Raw genomic sequence first — 22,437 nt, forward strand, 5'->3', positions numbered from 1 at the left:
GTCCCCTCGCCACCAGCCCTGCTGGCTCAGACGGTAAAGAACCCGCCTGCAGTGCAGGAGACCCAGGTTCAATCCCTGGGTCGGGAAGATCCCCTGGAGAAGGAAATGGCAACCCACTCCTGTACTCTTGTCTGGAGGATCCCTGGCAGACTACAGTCTGTGGGGTTGCAGAGTCGGACACGACTGAGCGACTAACACACACACAGTCACCAGCCACCTAGTCATCCAGCCAAGTCACCCTTCAGTTATGGAACCAACAAATTCCATTTAATTATGATGGCTCTGTGTTAAGGGTTTGGTATCTTGGAACCATGTTCTGACAATAAGGTTAACGTTCCAGACCCACACAGGCTGAGTCCAGCCACTAACCAGCCCCCTCTGTGGCCGTCTCAGAACACCAGCTCGCTGTTCCCTAAAAGCCCTGTCGCTCTCTGCTGACTACCTCATTCTCTCAGGAAAGCCTACCCATTCCTCAAGGACCATGTTAAGTGTCTCTGTCTCTGTAAGCGCTTCCGTCTCAAGGCTGAGCCTACAGTCTCAAGGGGCATCCAGTGCCCCTTGCCAGGTTTCTGCCTTCCTGACAGCTGGGTAAGAGGGCCTTGGTGGGAACAGAAGCTTGTGACCCATTTAGTGGCTGAGACACCTGTGGGCAAGATGTCAGCTGGAAGACTTTCTAGTTGAGTAAACTGCTCTCCCACAAGATGCAACAGCCTCTTCCTCTTGTCCCCAGGTCCTCTCCCTGCTGCCCTTCACCTCACACACACAGCCTTCTAGCTGTGATGGGTCAGCAGGAACTGGGGCTCCCATGTTCCCTACCCCGGGGGCCCTGCCTTTCAGGGTCCCGGCCTCCACATGCTCTCAGATTCTCCCACTTGCCAGGCTGACCCTCCTTCCGTCACCAGTCATTCAGATAAACCCTCCTTTCTCTTCACAAAATCCTCCCAGGGCTCCCACTGCTCCTGGCCCCTGCAATGGGCCCCCATGCCTTTCTGGCCTCTTCTCACCACATCCGGGCCGCCAGTTGCTCCTCGGTGCTTCCCCTCGGCAGCAGTCCCCCCACCCCACTTCCAACACCCCCTCACACGAACCTGCCTCATCCAGCCTCCCCTCTGGGCCGGCACTTCCCCAGCTGTCCATTAGTCACTTACTTCTTTCCACGGAGAGTCCATCTCCTAGACTAAGAATGTAAAATCTTTGGTGAACGGCCTCTGAATGTCATCATATTTCACTCACGGAAGACTAAACAGTGCTTTTTATGCAAAGCACCTTTCATTAAGTGTCTGAAATGCAATGAGAGAAGAACACATTCCCAGCTCCTGAGAGACATGTGTACTCTCCCCAGTAATAATAATAATAATAAAAAGGCCGAGTGGGCTGCTCCTTCCAGGGAGCCCTGAGCTCTGTCACTGTGATGCACACTGGGGCCCGGGTTCCAGCTGTCACTGTGAATGGATAAAGGGAACGTGGGGAAGTGTCAGGGATTTCCATGGCTTCTAAAGAACGTGCTTCTTCTTCTGCAAGTCCTGGCCCTGAAGTCTGTGTACACAAGGGCTGGACTTCTGAAGCCATGCTCTTCTGCAGCTCACGGGATATAGAGGGAAGGGCTCAGGGTCTGCAGTCAAGACCTGGGGGGAGGCATCCTTGGTTCCCAGCCTTGGAACCTCGGGGTGGAAGTTGTCAGGGTTAGAGGACTGTTTAGGTGCGGACGCCTCGCACAGAGCAAGCAGGTTCCAGTTCCCTCTAACCTTTTAAACACTGTGGCACACTTCCTCAATTTGTGTGTGTGTGTGTGTGGCCATGCCCCAGAGGATCTTAGCCTCCTGACCAGGGACTGAACTTGTGCCAGCTGCCATGGAAGCATGGAGTCCCAGTCACTGGACCACCAGGGAACTCCCTTCTTCAATTTCTCCTGCTTCTCCAGCAGGCAGGGAGCAAACCAAATTGGGGAAACTGGGACAGAAAAATGACAGGAAGCCATTGGCAACTGCATTCTTATTCGTGGTTTCTGGCTTTTTTGTTTTGTTTTGCTTTTTAATTATTTTTTTCTAGGAAAAAAAAAAGAGAACACAACCAGGGGCATTTATATGACAACTATCAGTGTCAGGAGGGCAAGGGAAAAGAGAAAGAAAGGCTAGAGGCTTGGGGAGCGAATAAAAACTGGAATCTGAACCACGTGGAATGGCTCACAGGGTCCTGGGAGTGGGTCCTCGTGAGATGACCGGTCACTTTGGCATGCGTGTTCAGTGCCCGGTCTCCTGTCTGCCAGCTCAGACCCCCAGGGTCAGAGAGAGCTGTCCGCGCCCTGGAAATCTTCCAAAGACAAACTCGCACGTTACAGCAAGATGAGACTGATTTGAGCTGCACGGCTGTGCTTAGGTATCACACATTCTTGCCTGAGAAGGGTCCAGAAGAGTCACCATGGGACGCTTTGGCATCACACTGAGCCCCAGGAGGCCGCTGGCTCAGGCACAGGCACGGCTTTCACCGCCCACACGGACATCTGTCCAGACCCCCTTGGGCAGTCTGGCCACGGAAGGACAGGGGGCATGACAGTCCCTTCGAGCCACAGGTCAACAATGGTGTCCGTTCTCCAGTCTTACTCTATGGCCTGTGAAGGACACGAAGATCTGTTTGCTTTTCTGCTCAACCCTGGACACTGATTCCCAAGAAGCGTGGCCATCTGGATCCGCACCGAAGCGCTCAGGTTTCTCCCACTTGATGCCCTAGGTCTCAGGGCAGAAAACTCAGCTGATCCAGGGCCATGTGTGGCAAACAGGACAGCCGGTGACGGCCAGGCAAGAAAGAGCTGGTAGCGCACTATGAGACCAGAGTACATTCAAGAAGGGGAGAGGGGTGTGCAGCAAGCCGCCGCCCCGAGTCACAGTCCAGGGGACCCGCCGAGCCTGAAGGACACAGGCAGGTCTGCTCGTCTTGGCGAGGCGGCTCCAGCGCCTCAGGCGGCAGGGGTCCCCTGGTTGTGGTCCTGTGTGGAGGGCAGCAGGCTTCCCGCCCTGCTGCAGCCCCTGTTTCTACACGGAGGCCAGGTTATGTCTCAGCGCTGCAGTTCTGAGGAGCACCACGCTGGCCAGCCAGCCAGGCCACAGTCCTCAGCCTGCCGCCGGGCAACGGTGCAGCTCTGGGTCCCACAGGAAGGCCCCCAGGAGCCACGGTCACTGGGAGGGAGGGAGGGAGGGACGGAGGAGGGCTGCATTCTGCCGGGAGAGATTCAGGGAGCAACGGCCAGGGACTGGAAGGGACAGCGGCCCCAAACACTGCAGGGCCAGAAGGAATGGGATCAACAGACGACGTTCTCGTCACTAGTTTAAAAAGAGAGTATTGGTGGTGCTGCTTGGCTGTTTTTCCCTTTTAAAACCACTCACATTTTAAGAGGTGATGGGGCTGGGGAGATGCGGCCCTCGTCACACTGGTCCTTTCCGGGCCTCAGGAGACCCACTGTCTCCACCGGGTCTCGGGGCACCAGCCAGGGATGGGGCGGGGCGGGCACGTGCTCTGCTTCCTGGAGGCCACCCCTTCTTCCCGCAAATACAGGACCCATGTGACGGGCAGTCCAAAGACTAAAGTGCAGAGAAATCCACAGAGCGGGCGGCCCCGTGCTGGGTTTTCCCAGAAGGGGCAGGAGAGGGGCTCAGTCCAGAGTTACCGCTGGGGGACATATGGGGACAGCTATGAGGCGAGCCTGCGGGGCATGGTCCCCTTTCCCTTGGGCTCCAGGGATGCTTCTTCCATCAGGGACTGTCCACTGTCAACAGCAGCCCAGGGAAAACCTCAGCCTCAGAGATCAGGCCCACAAAGAGGGGAACGTGTATGACTGTCCCTGGTTGGTAATGACCAGTGACCGTGGAGGGAGAGGCAGGTTCAAGAGGGAAAAGAGTGTGTTATCTAAAGTCAGTGAACCCCAGGTTTTGAGAGCGCGGATCCAGGAACAGCCCTAAAGTAGAGCTTCTCCCGGGGAAGGTTGGTGGCGGTGGTCAGGATCCTACCAGTGAGACCTGCTGGGAAAAGGAGCACCTCTGGGTGGGGGCGGCGCTGTCGAGTGGGGAGGGCGGCCCAGGACCAAAGCCCACGGCGGGCACTAGGGTGTATAGGCCGGGGGCGGCTGGAACTGGTTGATGACCTCGTACTCTGCCGGGTAGGGCTCGTTCTCCTCCATCTCCGAGAGCAGCTCCAGCGCTTGCTCCTCCTCCTCTGTGGGGTAGTGGCGCAGGAGATTGGCCGCTGTGGCCAGGATGGAGGCCCCGCCAGCGCCAGCCACCAGGTAGAAGCTAACAGCAAAGGTGACGTAAACCTGGGACCCGTGGTACTTCTTATGTTGCTGCTGCTGGGCCAGGATGAGTTCGGAAGCCCAGTAAGAGAAGCCAATGACTGTGGCACACTGCAGGACTGGGGGGACAAGGGGAAAAGAGGGTTAGCAGGCACCCCGCAGCCTGGATGCTTGAGGAACCAGCTGCAGCCTTCCCACCCAAACCCAATTCTCAGAGAACCTGCCTGGCTCCACACCCTGTGCAGGGGAGCTTATATGGCCAGGTGGGGGACAGAGGCCTGACCCTGCCCAGGCTGGTTAGATTCTCTCTGTCTTAAGAATTTGGAATTGGGCTACTAGGCCTGCTGGAGGTCACTGGATGCCTAAGAGGAATAGGTATCCGGAGTCAGTACTAACCCAAGTCAAATCAACACAGCAGCCCCGTCACGAGAGACGAGAGAAGCCTTTTACCAGCAGAGCAGCCTGGTCTACAGGAATGGGGAGGAGAGGGAATCTAAGACCATGGCTCCTTCTGGGCCCCATGAGCCCAGCCAACAAGTTTCAGATCCCGTTCTTGGAGAGCGATGACAGTTCTTAGAAGTTCTAGCAACATTTGCTCCCTCCAGCTCGGCCGAGTGGGTCTGCCCTGCCGCCCCAGTGCTCTGTGAAAGGCCAGAGCTGGAACGAGCAACAGGAACTGTCTGCGCGCGGAAAGCCCTCGGTCCCCACTTGCAACTCCAGACAGGATGCCCCGGCCCCGTGGCAGTCGCTCCCGCACTGGAAGTGGCCTGGGCTTACCCGTGAGGATGTGGGCGAAGGCATAGCGACGGGTGATTTTCAGGGCGGGATGCTTGGGCCCGAAGACATCCAGAAGGAACGCAGAGAGGCTGCACAGGATGCCCAGGAAGCAGAAGGCAGCAATGACCCGCAGGAGCAGGACTGTCTGGGGATTCATGCAGAAGTCTACAGGGGAAGAACCAAATCCTCAGGGCTCCCAGGAACACCCTGGGGCAGGAAGTCCCCACCTGGGAGGAGTTCTCCCCACACCACAGTCCAGGATAGTTAGGAGAGGACCCGGGGGTCTGCAGAGAAGGGGGCGGACCCTCTATTAGCAGACAGGACCCCTGGGTCACTGCTCCCACGAGCCTCAAGTCCTCCCCCCTCCCCATCGGGACCAGTCCAAGCGCAGCACCCCACTTCAGTGGAGAGTGGACCCTTGAGCAATACGAGGGTCCACTCATATGTGGATTGTTTCTCAAGAGTACTATACGATCAGAGTTGGTTAAATCTGAGATGTGGAATCACGGATCCAGAGGCCAACTATAAATTACATAAATCATACACAATTTTCAACTGCTGGGAGGGTCACCATCCCTAACCCCACTGTTGTTCAGGGTTAACTGTACTTGCCACGCTCTTCTAATCATCTTTAAAGACCCTGAGAATTAATGTGACACACTAACCCATTCTGCTAAAGCATGCTTCCAGCTGGCAGGAGAAGCCCCTTGACTTCTGAGCTGAGACAGCCAAAGGGACAGGGCCAGAGTCCCATTTGAGTCCATTCTCTATCCAGTCACTCATTCGTCCCCCTTTTCACTCAAAAAGACACTGAAGGGACTTCCCTGTCTGTCTAGCAGTTAAGACTCTGTGCTTCCAATGCAGGGGGCAGGGGTTTGATCCCTAGTTAGGGAACTAAGATCCCACATGCCACACAGTGTGGCCAAAACAAGTACATAAATAAAAAAGAAGCTGAAGCAGTTTAGAGAACCAAAGAATTACAAGCGAGAACTAAATACGCGGGGAAAGCTGGTAGACTGGACCTCCTTTTATATAACCCAGAAATGGGAAAAGCTAAGAAGCAATCAGATTTATACCACAAAAGCATGAAAGGTTCAGAAACTGACAGCACCAAATACCTTCTAAAATGAGGGCAAAGCCTTTGGGGGCTGCTCGCTCTAGCAAAAACGAGGGAAGGGACCAAGAAAAAGATGCTAGAACAGGAGATCCAACATTCAAAGAGTAAGGAGCCCCCGGGGTCCTGGCGAGAGACCCCAGGACGACAACCGCACACCAGACACAGCGAGCAACCTACATGTTCTTCTGGGACTTTAATAGCGTTCTTGCTTTCTTTAAAAAAATTCTTTTTTATTCCATCCAGACTGCACTGTCAGCTCCCTTTGATATCTATGCAACTTGCCGTAGTTCTAGAGACACAGACTGGATAAAGGCTGATCTGAAAAGAAATCATTTTAAGCTTTGATAAAAAGGAGAAAATGGGCCTTAACTTCCCCTATTCAGCCACCAGCAAGCTCTTCTTTTATTTAGACCTTGGATCACCAAAATGGATTTGGAAAATTTTGAAAAGGGCTGACGAGATTTACACTGTCCACTCCTTTCCTGAGTTTGGATCTCAGGCCAACAGGCTGTGGGATGGTGGTTATCCCACTTAGGTGCACAGAGAAACAGCAGAGTGCTGGCTGAGAGCATGTGCCCAAGCTGCAGAGGATCTGAGCTCTTGGTTTGGAGCAGGGCCTGGGAATCTGAAATGCCACAAGCGGCACAGGCGGCTTGAGCCTTACACTCCAGGAAACACTGGATCCAAAGGAAGAGCTCAAAAGCTGGGGAAGGCACCTGAGCTCAGTCAAGCTGCCTCGAATCACCAGCCGCTGACTAGCCTCATGGGGTCACCTGGACTGAGGCCTGGCCTCCCACACGGAAGAACCAGACCAGACACCCAGGGGCCCTGGGCCTTTGTGACAGCGCACACTTCTGCCTCGGGCACAAAATTCACCAGGCAGATGTTGGCCGAGCCCACGTGACTCATATGCCTTGATCTGGCTTCAGGTCACCTGCCAAGCTGCCCTCAGAGCTATCTGTCACTCTCATGTCAGCTGACCACCTGTTTGGAGCCCACGCATCCAGCCTGGGTGATCGCCTGCTGCCAGGAGGCGGCCTGTGCCTAAGCTCTGCCAGCAGCAAGGTCCAGCCTTCATGTAATCTGGCCCTGAGGGCCTGAAGGAGTCTAGAAGCCCACAGGGCCTCTCTGAAACAAAAGCTCCCAGAGACAGGCTGTGTCCTGGCTACACTGTGAACGTTGCTGCGAGCTCTATGCCACAGTTCTGGGGCCCACGTAGCACACGGCAGGGGCCCGGCCGGACCAAGTATTCTTCTAGTGCCTCCAAGAATAGCTTCTGAGCGGCAGGGTGGAAGGGTTTTCATCACACTCTGCTCTGCAGCAGGCTGAGTTCAGATTCCTCCCACATTACTCAACACGGCCAGGCCCTCTGAGCGATGCTTTAATTGTGCTACTCGGTTTTAATTTAACAACTAGTTTTAACTGAAAAATGGAACACCCAAGGCTTCAGAGATCCTTTCTTTGGTGGCACAGTGACTACAGGAGGTCCATATATTAGCATCCTTTTACAATGTCAAGGATCCTTTACACACGTCCAGGGGTCATATGTTTCAGAATATCCTTATTTCAGTCACAAGGAAGACTTCCACAGATGCCCCTCCCAAGAGATAAACATCTTTTTTTTAAATTTAATTTTATTTTGGCCACACCACATGGCATGCAGGATCTTAGTTCCCCAACCAGGGATTGAATCCAAGCGCCCTCCAGTGGAAGTGCAGCGTCTTAAGCCCTGGACCTCCAGGGAAGCTCTGAGAAACAGCCTTGTTGGCAGTTTCTTGCGTTTCCCTCCAGGTATGCCTGCCTGCGCACATAGGTGCGGCGAATGTTATCTTAGTTAAGCCTCACTCCACTCCAGGGGATTCATCATCCGGTTCAGATGAGGACTCAGAGGCCCCAGGAGGTTGTGACTTCCTGCAGGTCACACACAGCACAGAGCTAGGCTCCAAACCAGTGTCAGGCTGCCTTGCACTGTGATGCTCACCATCACCAAGCACCAGAGTCAGCCGCTTTACATTTCCCCGATGGAGCTAATCGATCAAATCCTGAAGAGCTGGATTTGAGTGAGAAGTCAAAAGGGACCATGGATGCTGGCAGAGACCCGTCAGCACCAGTGGCCGCTGAGCTCACTACGGAAACAGCTGGAGCGTGAAATCTCTTGTAGGCCAAAAAGGTTCGGGTTGTTAAGCGATAAATGGAGCTCCTCCTGGGAATTATTGGGCCAAATCTGTTGGGTGTGATCTAAGCTTCAGCAACCATCAGAGCTGGTATTTTAATTTAAAAAATACATATACTGTGTAATTTTATATATTTATTTTTGGTTGCTCTGGGTCTTCATTGCCATGTGTGGGCTTTTCTCTGCTTGTAGCAAGCAGGGGCTACTTGAGTTGTGGCGCCTGGGCTTTTCTCATTGCGGAGCCTTCTCATGTTGCAGGGCACAGGCCTAAGGCCTTGGGCTTCAGCAGCTGCAGCTCCCGGGCTCCAGAGCGCAGGCTCAGTAGTTGTGGCGCATGGCAGGTGGGATCTTCCCGGATCAGGGATCAGGTGGATTCTTTTCCACTGGGCCATCAGGGAAGGCCAGAGTCTTGACTCTTACAAGCAGAAGGCAGGGGACTTCCTTGGTGGCCCAGTGGCTAAGACCTCGAGCTCCCACCACAGGGGGCCTGGGTTCAGTTCCTGGTCAGGGAACTAGATCCCACATGCCACGACTTAAAAGACTCGCATGCTGCAACTAAGACCTGGTGCAGCCAAATAAAGAAATATATATATATATATAAAAAAAGCAGAAGACATATAAACTGGGCACCCAGTCTCAGTCCCACCACAGGTTACGCAGCACCTCGAGCAAGTTGCCCTTCACATCTGCCTGCTCCCCTGTCAGTGGAAGCAATGACACCTGCGCCACCCGCACAGGGGCCCTTGAGGGCAGCCAGACCCCACAGTGCCAGGAAGGAGCAGCCCCACTCCCTCTGTGCTGGGCGGCCACAGCAGTGCCTTCCTCGGCTGCCTTTCCTGCCAACACCAGGAACTGCCCCATCCACGCTCCTCAGCCAGTGGGGGCTGGAGGATCAGCGCCACAGGGGTGATGACACGGCCCAGAGAAGGGGCTTTGCACCCACCGCTCAAATAGGTTTTGTTTTCACCTGACTGCCTTATGCCTTTCTCCACTCCAAAGTTCTGAGCAAACCTTCTGGGTCAAGGGGGAAAGCCAAATGGGAACTTCCCTTGGAGTAATGCTGACAGATATCCGAGAACCCTGCCCTACGTCCCCGGTGTGCTCTCATCAGAGGGTCTCAGAGCACACAGCAGGGACAGGCAGCGTTACGCCAGCCCTGCTTAGAACCCTGCTCAGGCTCTCCTGGGGTCGGGATCTCAATGTCTCTTTCTCTCCTCCCCTGCAATGAATATCTGCTTTGTTGAGAGGGCTGCCTAAGAGAAGCCCATCCTCAAATGCTGTGTGTATGTTGTTTTATTTGTGAAGAGAAATGGCAGGTGGGGCTGAATTTAAATTCCACCAGCGCTGCACGCACTACACCCTGGTCAGACCGAACGCACCCTGTGCTCCAGTTGCGCTGTGGCCTGTTTACTTCGGTAACCATTGCTTGCCTGTCCCCTCCAGCGACCGGGGAAGAAGGCAGCTGCTGTGTAATAGGATCCCACAGACCTGACTTTGCCCAAGGTCACTGGTGAGTCACTGGGCTGGATTTGTTTGGACGGCCCCTGCTCTTCCTGTCTACCTGCCCACGGCTCTCGTCCCCTCCCGACCCAGAGCGGCAGCAGGCAGGAAGCTGCTAGTGGCGTCCCGCCAGTTCCCGTCTGTTCCTTCCCCTACTCCCCCCTCACTGGAGTCCTTGAGTCAGTCTTTCCAGCATTCATCCACCCACTTTATACAGCTGCACCCTACTCTTGACTTTTTAGCTTCCAGATAAGACTTCTGACACAAGACTCCAAGAGGGCCCTCCAGCGCCAGGCCGGGTCGTCCCACAGATCCCAAGGATCCTGGCCAAGCTGCCTGCAAGGACGCGCCCCTATAGGATCTGGAAGCCCCTACAGGATCTGGAAACGCCAGCTGCATTGGCCGCCACCCTTCAGACACGCCGGCCCTTCCCAGAAGGCCCTTGACCCTCCCACGGCTTGCTGTCAATCGTGATTCCCTCGACTTCACATCCCACACTCCCTTATTCTCCAGAGGCGCTTCCTGAGCCTGTGGTCCCTGCTGCCCCCTTGCTAGGCGCATTGAGGGGCAGAGAGGGTTCAGGCTCAGAAGGAATGGCTATCTGGGCTCCCCTGCTGGGGGCCCCCTGGCCCAGGCTGAAGAGCTGTGTGAGAAGGGGGCAGCCCTGGGGAGCAGAGGAATTCCCAACAGGATCTTTTGAGCCACAGCTTTTGTAAAAGCCTTCAGGGCTCTGGGAATGAGAAAGGATGATGAGCTTTGACTCAGCCCGGCAATGAGAGGGGAAGAGGAATAAAAACCGTAGTTTTGCTGGGCTTGTGAGGAAAAACTCGGCCAGAATGGGGAAGTAAGAGGGCCGGGACAGCTCGGATGGAGGAACAGTCTAGTGTGCACTGAGGCGCAGCGGTGAGGGTGGAGTCCGTGCCACTCGGAGCAGCTGGGTGCCCCTTAGCAAGAGAGCAGCCTGGGCCCAAGACCTGCGAGTGTGTGTGCGTATGGCGGGGGTGAGGACAGTTACCTACCAAGTAAAGAAGTCGTCTAGGTGACACCACAGCCAGGCATGAAGGGTGCTTAGCGCGATGCCCGGTACTCAGGCAAGGGGCCAAGAAATGGGAAGGCATCATGCCAAAGCCTGTTGGCCCGCTCCACTCCCCATCACCTGCAGAGGCCTGGCAGGGTCTGCCCTCCCTCTGGAAGCGCCTACAGGCACGAGGCCTGTACCCCACAGCTCTGCCCTCTCCTGAGATGGGGAATAGCCAGGCTTCCACACTAGGATACCTGCTAGACCCTGAGGCTTGGCACAGCCCTACAGAGTAGCAAATGACTGAAGGCCCAGCAGGTACCCAAAAGCCAACTGGTACAGAGAAGAAGGGGGCTTCCCTGGTGGACCAGAAGGTAAAGACTCCACCTGCAATGCAGGAGCCCTGGGTTCAATCCCTGGGTTGGCAAGATCCCCTGGAGAAGGAAATGGCAACCCACTCCAGTATTCTTGCCTGGAGAATCCCAGGGACGGAGGAGCCTGGTGGGTTACAGTCCATGGGGTCACAAAAGAGTCGGACACGACTGAGCAACTAAGCACGGACAAAGAAGAAGAAGAGAAGCAATCAGGGGCCTTCAGATCCTTTACCACCTTCTGTGACAGCTCACGAGGCAGCACTGTCAGCTTTGTTACAGGACACCAAGCGCTCCCAGCTTGCAATGGCGGACGAGACCAGGGAAGACCAGGCTGAAACCATTCGTGGGCTGAGAGCCCTAAACACATGGACAGGCAGGCACCATGTGAAGGTGAAGGTGACCTGCCTTATAAAAGACAAAATCCAGCTTGGATAATTTCTCCGAAAAGGTAGATACGTGTGTGAACAAAGGAGAACAGAACCAAGAATTTATTTCTGATGTGCCTTTGACAAGGATGTGGGCCAAAGTGGGATAAGCCATCGTGAGGTCGTTGCTTATGACAGCTGGAGGCAAGCAAACATAAATGAGACGGCATCACTATACTGGTGCCAAAAGTGAGGTGCACTCAACTCTGCCGTTCCCTGCTGTGTGCCCCTGCAGAGGTCATTTCACTTCTCCGAGACACAGTTTCCTGGACCTTTGGAATAAAGACATGGAATCAGATGGGCCCCTCCCTCCACTGCAGGAATTTTAGAAGCCTTCCTAGGAATGACCTGAAATAGAGCGGCATCATGAATTCCCTTTCAGCTTGGGGGCTTTCCAGGAAGCTAGCGGTAAAGAGTCCGCCTGCCACTGGAGAAGACGCAGGAGATTCGGGTTCGATCCCTGGGTCGGGAAGATTCCCTAGAGAAGGAAATGGCAACCCACCCCAGTATTCTTGAGGAGCCTGGCAGGCTACAGTCCGTGGGGTTACAAAGAGTAGGACAAAACTGAGCATGCACGCACACTCCCGGTTTTGATACGACATCAAGCACTTGAAATACTGACCACCAAGGGCATCAGCTGCCAAGGTCTGGATGAAGCAGCGCAAAGTGGCAGCTGTGCCTCAAAGAAGGCAAGTTCTGAGGAGCATGCTAACAGAAAAGTCACCCTGACTCGACTCAAGCTTGATGGGCTTTTTGCCACAGAGAAAGCTGCATAGCACGTGGTCTCCATCCAGTGGGTAAGTGTTAGTGTTAGTTGCTAAGTCGTGTCTCTCTGTGACCCCAGGAACTGTAGCCTGTGAGGCTTCTCTGTCCATGGTATTTCCCAGGCAGGAATACTGGAGCGGGCTGCCCTTTCCCTCTCCAGGGGATGTTCCCCATCCAGGAATCGAACCAGGGTCTCCTGGATTGCAGGTGGATTCTTTACCATCTGAGCCACCAGGGAAGCCCATAGGTCTTAGTGAGCCAACACAGTGAAAGTTATCATCACAGTGATATCTGGAAACAAATCAGAAGCCCCCATCCTGTTCTCTACAAAATCATCTGAAAGCTTTGAAAACTCAAGAGAAATGCAAACCAGCGAGAGAACTCTCAGAGAAAGATAACATTAGGCCACAGGACAGGGTTTTTCAGCCTCGACCTGCACAAGTGGTGTATGATCCAAGGCACTCAAAGAGAACTTGACCTTTTCACCAAACCCCAGGCAACATGAATCCTTAGACAGACAATGGGGCAACACACATCTGGAATGAATTACAGCCAGGAGTGGCACACGGAGAAAACCTTCAGGAATGGTTCAAAAGGCCTTGGGGGCAATGAACTCTGCTGTTAACCAGGGTTGTTTGCAATCCACTGACCATTTTCCCTGTGAAAACCAGGCAGTGCAATACTGCCCCCACACCACACAGTCTGTACCTCCATCACCGGAGAGGAGGGCTGGGAAGGATGGGCTACAGACCTCCCTGCATCCAGTAAAGACGATGGTCTGGTTCCCCTTTCTTCTGCTTCCCTGCCCGGGAAGCACCATAACGAACCAAGTAACCTTACCTCATTCCCTCACACTTGCGAGGGTTCCACGGGCCAAATTCCTATTGTTTTACTGAGGGTGGCAATGGAACTGACTTCTGGTTATTGAAAATACCGTAGACTCCCCTTTTCTCTAACCAACAATCCAAAGACTGCAGAACTCACAAACATCTTTTAAAATCTGGCCGTATTTTAAAGTTCCTTTTTCTCAAGCTGACCACCCCACCCCCCGACAAAAAAACAACAAAAAAAATCTTCCTGTATCTCGGGCTCCTTAGAAGGAGACAGGTAACTGTGATGCCTAGCACCCTTATCTTCTCTCTGATATACTGCGCCCTTCCCCCAGCAGAAGCCGAAAATAGCAGTCCAGATTACCATGGCGTTGAGGAGTGGGTGCTTGGCTGAATAACATCAGAATTAATAAGGGGCCGGACCCCAAACAGAGCCACCTGGTGGGCAAGTACATCAGGCAGCAATGGGCTGTTTCCTTCAACCAGGTGCCTACCCCAGGCTATCTCAGCCCCAGTCCGCACCCTGCCAAGGAGGCCCGGGCGCCTAGAAAGAAGAGGGCTGGCGCGCAGCGCCCTCACCTTTCAGCAGGTCCGGGTGCACGTAGCCTAGGACGTCGGAGACCCCCAGCTCTTGGCGGGAACAGGTGCCACCGTGGATGTGCAGCCAGGCAGGCTCGGCGAGCGCGGTGCACAGCGCGGTGATGGACAGGGCACCCGGCAGGGCAGAGGCCAGACTACGCTCCGGCTGCTTGGGCAGAGCGCTGCCTCCCGGGCTCCTCCGCCGGCGCCCGCCGGGCAGCCCTGCGCCTCCGGGGGCGTACATGTCCGGGGCCGCCCGCCGTCGCTCCGCGGTCGCTGCTGGTAGCCGCCGACCTCCGCGGTGCGCACAGAGCCTGCCTGTCCGGGGGGAGGAGAGCAACGTACTGGGTTCGTAGCAGGTGAGGCTGGAGGAAGGCGGTCAGGGCCGACCCCAGGGGATGGGGGTGGGACCAAGGGCCGAGCAGAGACTGGAGAGCTGCAGAGGTTCGGGGGGCGGGGACGGGGTCCCCGGAGTGGAGCTGCGGAGGTGCGGGACGAAGACCCGGAGAGGGCTGGCGGCCCGCTGGACCTCGGCAGAATACAGTAGGGAGAGGGGCTCGGGCGGAGGTGTCCGTTACTGGTGGAAGAAAGAGCCGGACTCGGGGTCCTGGCCAGAAGGTGCCCAGGGGCGGAGGGCCAAGCTGGGCCGCAAGGATCGGGGAACCAGGATCTGGGAACGGCGCTCTGCGGTGCGATCTCTGCCCAGATAGGACCCACCCCTCAGCGACTTCTGATCCTCACCAGTCAGCAGGCTTCAGTGCCGGTATGGCGTCGCTCCGTCCCGGTCACGGGCTCCTCCGTTACCCCGACCCGAGCGATCTCAGGGCCCAAACCCGCAACGCCCGGACAGACCCCGGCCCGATCCACTTCCGGCTTCCTCCACCTCTGACCCCGCCTCCTCCGGCTCCCCGCCCCGTTCCCAGCGCGCGACACAGCCCGGGCGCGCCGCCGGCTCCCTGCGCAAGGCCTCATGGGACTGGTAGTTCCAGGCCGTGCCGCGATGCTTTTCGTTGGAGGTGGGGCCGTGGTTGGGGGAGTGGGGTGGGGAAAGGACGACTACAACTCCCAGAAGGCAGCGCAGCCGAAGCAGCGGGCGCTTCGTTTCCAGGGTGGACCCTGGCAGTCGGGCGCGAGGGGGTTTGCTCTGTGAGAACCGCAGTCGGAGCGGCTGGCTCTGCTCATTTTTGTCTCCTCCTGCGCCGGGCAGCCATGAAGGACTCGCTGGTGCTGCTTAGCCGTATCCTGGCGCACCCGGACTCCCGCTGCTGGTTCCTGGCCTGGAACCCCGCGGGAACCTTGCTGGCCTCGTGCGGTGGCGACCGCAGCGTCCGAATCTGGGGCAGGGAGGGTAAGCCCCGATCCGGCTGCACGACCCCTGCCGCCAAGGGGTCTCCTTGCGCTTGATGTGGGTGCCAGTCTCGGGGAGTACGCAGCCTGCGGGGCAGGCAGACCCTGGACGAGGGTCACGGGCCGAGGGAGAGGATGGAGGGGTTCTCTTCGAGTTGAACCTTAGCCACTTTGAGAATGGGTTTTCCGGTGAAGGAGTCAGCAACTACTAGAAGCTAAAATGTCAATAGTGAGTGAAGTGAAGTCGCTCAGTCGTGTCCGACTCTTTGCGACCCCATGGACTGTAGCCTACCAGGCTCCTCTGTCCATGGGATTTTCCAGGCAAGAGTGCTGGAGTGGATTGCCATTTCCTTCTCCAATAGAGAGAGTCAATAGAGAGACTGAAACTGTTAGGGAAATTGTGATAGTTGCTGAGGCAGGAAAATGAGAAGAGAAGGAAGAAAGTAGGCTTCAAAATAATTTGCAACAGTTGAAGAAGTTTAAATTTTATCCCAAGGGCATTTACCAGGTGGCGACTGCCAACACAAGAGAGGCCAGTTGGATCCCTGGGTCAGGAAGATCCCTTGAAGGCGGGAATGGCTACCCACTCCAGTATTCTTGCCTGGAAAATGCCATGGACAGAGGAGCCTGGCAGGCTATGGTCCATGGGGTCGCAAAGAGTGCGAGGTGACTGAAGTGACTTAGGGCGGTCGCGTGCACACGCACACACACATGCATGTAGGTGCTCTTAACAATCTTAAATCAGGAGGGTGATTCCTCAGATTTGTTTCAGAAGGATGCCTCCAGCTTTCTGTAACTTTACTGAGCTCCGCCCCCCAGCCGGGCTCTGATGCTGGACCCTATTACCCAATGGCATGGCTCCTGCTTCAGTACATTCTTGTGGGCCCCGCTCCAGAACCTGACCTGTCCTCTGTTTTTAGGTGACAGCTGGGTCTGCAGATCTGTCCTTTGTGAAGGTCACCAGCGCACCGTGCGGAAGGTGGCCTGGTCTCCATGCGGAAATTACCTGGCCTCGGCCAGCTTTGATGCCACCACTTGCATTTGGAAGAAGAATGAGGATGACTTTGAGGTAAATAGATGGGACCAGGATTGTTGCCTGTTTGATCCCCAGGGCTGGTTTAGGAACTTTTTTTATTCTAGTGTTTATTTTTGGCTGTGCTGAGTCTCCGCTGCTTTGCGTGGGCTTTCTCCAGTTGTGGCAAGTGCGGGCTACTCCTTGTTGCGGTGCATGGGCTTCCTGTGGTGGCTTCTCTTGTTCTGGAGTGAAGGCTGCAGAGCTCCTGGGCTTCAGTAGCTGTGGTGGACGGGCTTAGTGGCTCCAGGGCGTGCGGAGTCTTCCTGGGGACCAGTGTTGGAACCTGTGTGCGTTGCACTGGCAGTTTGATTCTTAACCACCGGACCACCAGGGATGTTCCTGGCTTAGGAACCTGAGCCAGCCTGGGTCAGTGGGACTGGACTTGCAAGGACCACAGGGGTCTTAGCTGGCACTGATTCCTGTCCCTCTTCACTGTCACAGTGTGTAACCACTCTGGAGGGCCATGAAAATGAGGTCAAATCAGTGGCCTGGGCTCCGTCTGGCAACCTCCTTGCCACCTGCAGCCGAGACAAGAGTGTGTGGGTCTGGGAAGGTGAGTCCAGATCCCTCCAGGTGCACTGGAGAGCCTGCCACCCGATCTCTGCGCCCCACCCTGTGTCCCTGACGGTCAGCTTGTGTGCCCCCTTCTTTTCTCCTCCACAGTTGATGAAGAGGATGAGTATGAGTGTGTCAGTGTCCTCAACTCCCACACACAGGATGTCAAGCATGTGGTTTGGCACCCGAGCCAGGAGGTAAGAGCCGGGTATCTTGGTGGGAAGTAATGTGATGTGGAGGGTTGTACCCAGCCGCCTTCTGCTCTTCAGCCTCAACCTGGCTTTCCCAGGAATCTCTGTCTGTGACCAGAAGATGTCAGTGAGTCCCTTTATAAAAGCACATCTCTGGGACTGTCCTGTCCCAGGAGGGAGAAGTCTTGGAACCGAAGACACTCCCGGGCCCTACACACACATACTGTGCTGTTCTTGGCCTCCCCCACAGCTGCTGGCCTCCGCCAGCTATGACGACACAGTGAAGCTCTACCGGGAGGAAGAGGATGACTGGGTGTGCTGCGCCACCCTCGAAGGCCACGAGTCCACCGTGTGGAGCTTGGCCTTTGACCCCAGTGGCCAGCGCCTGGCGTCTTGCAGTGATGACCGCACCGTGCGCATCTGGCGCCAGTATCTTCCAGGCAACGAGCAAGGTGAGGGCCCAGCCTAGGAGCTGAAGACCCATCTCTGCTGAGGGGCTGAGACACATGGATGAGTCACAGAGAGCTGGGCCTTTCATAAATGTGCAATGGGAGGGCTCCAGGGAGAGTGCTGGGAGAGTCCAGGGAGGCTCTGGGGAAGCGGGGCCGTTTCATCCAGACTGAAAGGAGTTTTTAACATAAGAAGAGACTTCTGTGACTTCCGCTGGTTAAGACTCCATGCTTCCAATGCAGGGGGCACTGGTTTGATCCCTGGTCAGAGAACTAAGCTCCCAGACACAGCCACAAAAGAAAAAACGGAAATTCTAGATGCAAAGAGGACCACGTGAGCAAAGGCATTGAAAGTAAACGCGGCCTAGGTTTACACCAGGAACAGGGATTTTCTTAGGGTAGATGGAGCATAGGGCATAAGGAGTTTGGAGAGAAATAAGGTAGGTTGGGCTGGGTAGCTGATGTTTAGTCACTAAGTTGTGTCCGACTCTTTGCAACTCAATGAACTGTAGCACATGAGACTTCCCTGTCCTTCACCATCTCCCAGAGCTTGCTGAAACTCATGTCCACTGAGTCAGTGATGCCATCCAGCCATCTCATCCTCTGTCATCCCCTTCTCCTCCTGCCCTCAGTCTTTCCCAGTGTCAGGTCTTTTCCAGCGAGTCAGTTCTTCGCCTCAGGTGGCCAAAATACTGGAGCTTCACCTTCAGCATCAGTCTTTCCAATGACCATTCAGAGTTGATTTCCTTTAGGATTGACTGGTTAGATCTCCTTGCTATCCAAAGGACTCTCAAGAGTCTTCTCCAAAAAGGCAGGATAAGTTGTCAGACATAGTCTGTAGCAAAAGGGATTTTGAGGAGCAGGACGTCTCCTTCTCAGAATCCTGCTGTGAAAATGCCAGTCTGGCTGCAGTGTCTAAGGCAGATCAGGGCGGATGGGGACAGAGGCGTGAGCATGAGCCCTCAGATGTGTGGATGGGGGAGGGCAAGTTAGGGTCTCCGCTGCGGTGGGGCAGGTTCTGCCTGAGGTGCCCAGGGCATGGATACGCCCAAGGCTCAAGAGAAGTCTGTCACACAGGGGTGGCGTGCAGCGGCTCCGAGGCCAGCTGGAAGTGTGTCTGCACCTTGTCAGGCTTCCACTCCAGGACCATTTATGACGTCGCTTGGTAAGACCTCCACCCTACCCAACCATTCTAGAGATTTTCGAGAAGTCAGGGCGCTCTTTCATCTTTGGGAATACATGGGGATATAGAGCAGCCACCCTCATGTCATCAGATCAGGCTAGACTGTCTCCATGCTGGTTTAGCACTGGCTGGCCCAGGGTTCACAGGAGCAGGGGACAGACTTAGACCCAGGCTGAGGGTAGCTCCATACCATCCACAGCATCAAACCATCCAGAAATATGTATTCTTGAAACTGTGGCTTCATGGCTGGGGTTTTATGGTTTGGTAACACAGCTTCTACCTTAGGGAGTCTAGGAAAGCCAGACCGTTCACATAGGAAAGTCGGTCAGAGGGCAGTTCTCGCCCTGAGAATCTGTCCTCAGGAAATAACCCTAAATAACTGAAAAAGTTGACGTGCATCTAAGTTTTACTTATACTACCAAACATTTGGAAATAGCAAAAATGGACTCAAGTAAAAGTATGGTAAAATTAAGTGACCTGTTGTATCAGTTTAAAAAAACGGTCAGGAACACTTGATTTCAGGGCAACTGCTTGTGCCAAGTGAGAAAAGTACAGTTCAGTTCTATGTAGGTTTTTAGGTTAATGACGTGGAAAGAAACCTAGATGGCAGCACTTGAAGCTTGGGGTGATGTTTGCAGCTACATGTTTGTTAGAGAGGCTCTAGGCTGAGACTTGAAGCTGCGTCCGCGAGTTTGGGACTAGAACTAGCCCCTCGCCCCTGACTTGCCAGGTGGGGAAGGAGGAGCCACCTGCACGCTCACGGCCGCACCTGTTCCCCCCCCCCCAGGTGTCAGCTGACAGGGGCCCTGGCTACCGCCTGTGGGGATGACGCCATCCGAGTGTTTGAGGAGGATCCCGGCTCAGACCCGCAGCAGCCCACCTTCTCCCTGACAGCCCACGTGCCTCAGGCCCACTCCCAGGATGTCAACTGCGTGGCCTGGAACCCCAAGGAACGGGGGCTTCTGGCCTCCTGCAGTGACGATGGAGAGTTGGCCTTCTGGAAGTATCAGCCGTCTGAAGGCATCTGAGCCACTTTGGCTTTGGACAGAATTGTGCTTCCCCAGAGAACTTCCTCAGACTTCCCCAGCCCCCGAGAGGACCCGGAGGAGCATCCTTGACCTTCCTTTATTTGGCCCTCCTGCGTTCAGACTTGGGGAGAGGCTTAGGGCCACCGGACCACTCACTCTTCCCCCTCCTTCACACGGAGCCCCTTGTAAAGAGCTGCAGAGCGTCTGTGCGTTGCACTTCAGGTTTTGCTTTAGGGCAGTGTTCAATTTGAGAGCAGAGGTTAAGCATACTATTTATAATCATCATATCTTTATGTAGGAGGGATGTAGCTCAGCCCTTTCTGAGACTATAAGCTTTATAAAATTATCCGAGTCCCAAGTTCTATTTTATGTTATAGGGACACTCACAGTTTAGAAGGATTTCATGGTGAGCCCTTCTCTGAGGTAGGCCCTGTCTTCCCATTTTCTGGGTAAATCCTTGAACTTAAGGCATGCAGTCAGTACTGAAATTAATTCCTTAATGTAGGTTTGTTAGAATAAGAGACCCCTCTGCTTTCCCTTAGAAACCCTTGCATACCTTCTGTGCCAGGTGCTGTGATGACAGCGAGGGAGTGCTGAGAAATAAATGGAGAGAATGTCAACCCTAGCAGGGAGTTACTGTTGGCCACAGGTCATACATTCTTAGTGGGGGTGAAAGTTGGGTCTTGGGTGAGGGGCAAAAAAATCCTAAAGGGACAGTATGTGCCCTCTCAAGAACCACAGTACCTAAATACTCTGTGGTCTGTCCTGTTAGATTTCCATAGTGGGGGTGAGTGGTAAGCAGCAGCCCCTTAGGGAAATAATGCTGAAGAGAGGTAGAGAAACACGGGCACAGGCCGGGGGCACTGGGGTCTCAGGCTGTCCTTGGACAGGCACGGCCAAATGGGTTTGACTTGAGGACCATCCTCAAGGCCATGGCCTTCAGTTCAGCTTCATACCACAGAAATCATGACCTTAGATTTTGAAGACAGCTGGGGCAGTATCTAGAGCTGTGGTTCTCGAGATGTGCCTGCCACTGGGCTTCCCTAGAGTGCTTCAGGGCAGGCAGAGAGCTCAGCACCTCCGGAGCAAGGGGATGGCATCAGATACCTGCAGTCACGTCTCCACCCCTTGCCCTCAGTGAGAATACTGCCGACTCCACTGAGAAGCCTCCTCAGTAGAACCAGTACAAATAAATTGCATTAGATCCCCACCCTTGGGCATACAGCACTCTCGGAAGCCGGCGTGCAGCAGCCGTGCTGCACGTGGAGAGGCTGTCCTGAGGAAAAGCAGTTGTGCAGTTGCGTGCTCCATCAGCCGTGTCCACGGCGTAACCATTTCTACTTGGAAGAAGTAGCAAACTGCAGTGTTTAGACTTGGCTATTTGGGAGACATTTTCTGGGAGATGAATGGAATGAGCCTGTCACTTCAAGGGAAACTGATTGTGTTGCCAATGATAAAACAAGCTTTCCAGCAAAAATTCAAATTTGTGAAAACTCGTGTTGACATCAGGAGCTTGATATCTTCTCGATGCTTAGGCTTTTCTGCGGGGATTGGTGGTGATAGGAACACATGATTTATGATGAAGTGTATTAACATTTGAAAGATTTGCATAATTTTGTGAATGAGCATTTTCCAAATGACTAAGGCATGTTACAAAGACACTCATGGGCAAGACTCCTTAAAAGTGTAAGAGAGGCAAGTGGGTTTTAATGCAAGAGTGTTGCTCTTGATAAGTATGCTCATTGATAAGGTTTCATACCCACATCACCTTTAAGAAACTACCACCTGTGTAGTGACGTAGTTATCTCATAGCCCCTATTACCTGAGAAGCCTATTTAGAAACTTCTTCCAACTTCCTACCTGTGTGAAGTCAGCTTTACAATTCACACAACAGGTTTTGGAAACAGCTGTGAGAATCCAACTGTCTTATTAAGCTGGACATGAAAGAGACTTACAAAAATTTAAAATGCTGTTCTCCCTGAATTTGTTTTCGAAGTTGTTGTTCATAAAATGTTAACATAATTAAGTTACTGTTATTTTAAGATGCGTTTACTCTAGTAAATAAACATCAGTGGCTATAACCCAAATGATAAAAGCTGTTTGGTTCATTTTTGTAGTGTAGAGGGGTCCTAAGACTAGAAAATTGCCAACCTAGGGAAATTACCCATCAGAATCATCTTCCAGTTTTATGCACATTTATTCCTAAAAAGGGGCTTTTCAGATGGCTCAGTGGCAAAGAATACACCGGCCAATGCAGGAATTGTGGGTTTGACCCCTGGGTTGGGGGAGGAAATGGCTGCTGCTGCTGCTATGTCACTTCAGTCGTGTCCGACTCTGCGACCCCATAGACGGCAGCCCACCAGGCTCCCCCGTCCCTGGGATTCTCCAGGCAAGAACACTGGAGTGGGTTGCCATTTCCTTCTCCAGTGCATGAAAGTGAAAAGTGAAAGTGAAGTCGCTCAGTTGTGTCCGACTCTTAGCGACCCCATGGACTGCAGCCCACCAGGCTCCTCCGTCCGTGGGATTCTCCAAGCAAGAATACTGGAGTGGGGTGCCTTTGCCTTCTCCAGGAAATGGTTACCCACTCCAGTATTCTTGCCTGGAGAATTTCATGGACAGAGGAGCCTGGAGAGCTACAGTCCATGGGGTCACAAGGAGTCAGACATGACTTAACACACACAAAACAATATTCCCAGAAAACAACAGAAGGCAAGAATCTGAGAAGAAAATTTATAGATCTGAATCTTGCAACTGCTTTAAGCACCCAGC

General features: G+C 54.1%; 2 protein-coding genes across 2 annotated transcripts; one reads left to right on the forward strand and one right to left on the reverse strand.

Moving 5' to 3' along the window:
• On the reverse strand, window positions 1,978-14,728 carry TMEM127 (transmembrane protein 127). Its single transcript, XM_018054845.1, has 4 exons — window positions 14,582-14,728; window positions 13,841-14,158; window positions 5,060-5,224; window positions 1,978-4,401 (listed from the first exon to the last, which is right to left on the reverse strand). Exons 2-4 carry the CDS (start codon window positions 14,082-14,084, stop codon window positions 4,094-4,096), a joined length of 717 nt encoding a protein of 238 aa, XP_017910334.1. The 5' UTR covers window positions 14,085-14,158; window positions 14,582-14,728; the 3' UTR covers window positions 1,978-4,093.
• CIAO1 (cytosolic iron-sulfur assembly component 1) lies at window positions 14,883-21,756 on the forward strand. The gene is made up of 7 exons (XM_005686253.3): window positions 14,883-15,188; window positions 16,108-16,256; window positions 16,704-16,815; window positions 16,926-17,014; window positions 17,259-17,460; window positions 18,535-18,622; window positions 19,428-21,756. Exons 1-7 carry the CDS (start codon window positions 15,050-15,052, stop codon window positions 19,666-19,668), a joined length of 1,020 nt encoding a protein of 339 aa, XP_005686310.2. The 5' UTR covers window positions 14,883-15,049; the 3' UTR covers window positions 19,669-21,756.

This window comes from Capra hircus, chromosome 11 (assembly GCF_001704415.2).
Source record: "Capra hircus breed San Clemente chromosome 11, ASM170441v1, whole genome shotgun sequence".
Taxonomy (NCBI): Eukaryota; Metazoa; Chordata; class Mammalia; order Artiodactyla; family Bovidae; genus Capra; species Capra hircus.

Coding starts and splice junctions, on each gene's coding strand:
- TMEM127 (XM_018054845.1), bottom strand. CDS start 14,084: ATGTACGCCCCCGGAGGCGCAGGGCTGCCCGGCGGGCGCCGGCGGAGG. Junction 5,225..13,840: donor GCACCCGGACCTGCTGAAAG/GTGAGGGCGCTG, acceptor CTTCCCCTGTAG/ACTTCTGCATGAATCCCCAG. Junction 4,402..5,059: donor CTTCGCCCACATCCTCACGG/GTAAGCCCAGGC, acceptor TTGTCCCCCCAG/TCCTGCAGTGTGCCACAGTC.
- CIAO1 (XM_005686253.3), top strand. CDS start 15,050: ATGAAGGACTCGCTGGTGCTGCTTAGCCGTATCCTGGCGCACCCGGAC. Junction 16,257..16,703: donor AGAATGAGGATGACTTTGAG/GTAAATAGATGG, acceptor TCACTGTCACAG/TGTGTAACCACTCTGGAGGG. Junction 17,461..18,534: donor TCTTCCAGGCAACGAGCAAG/GTGAGGGCCCAG, acceptor TCTGTCACACAG/GGGTGGCGTGCAGCGGCTCC.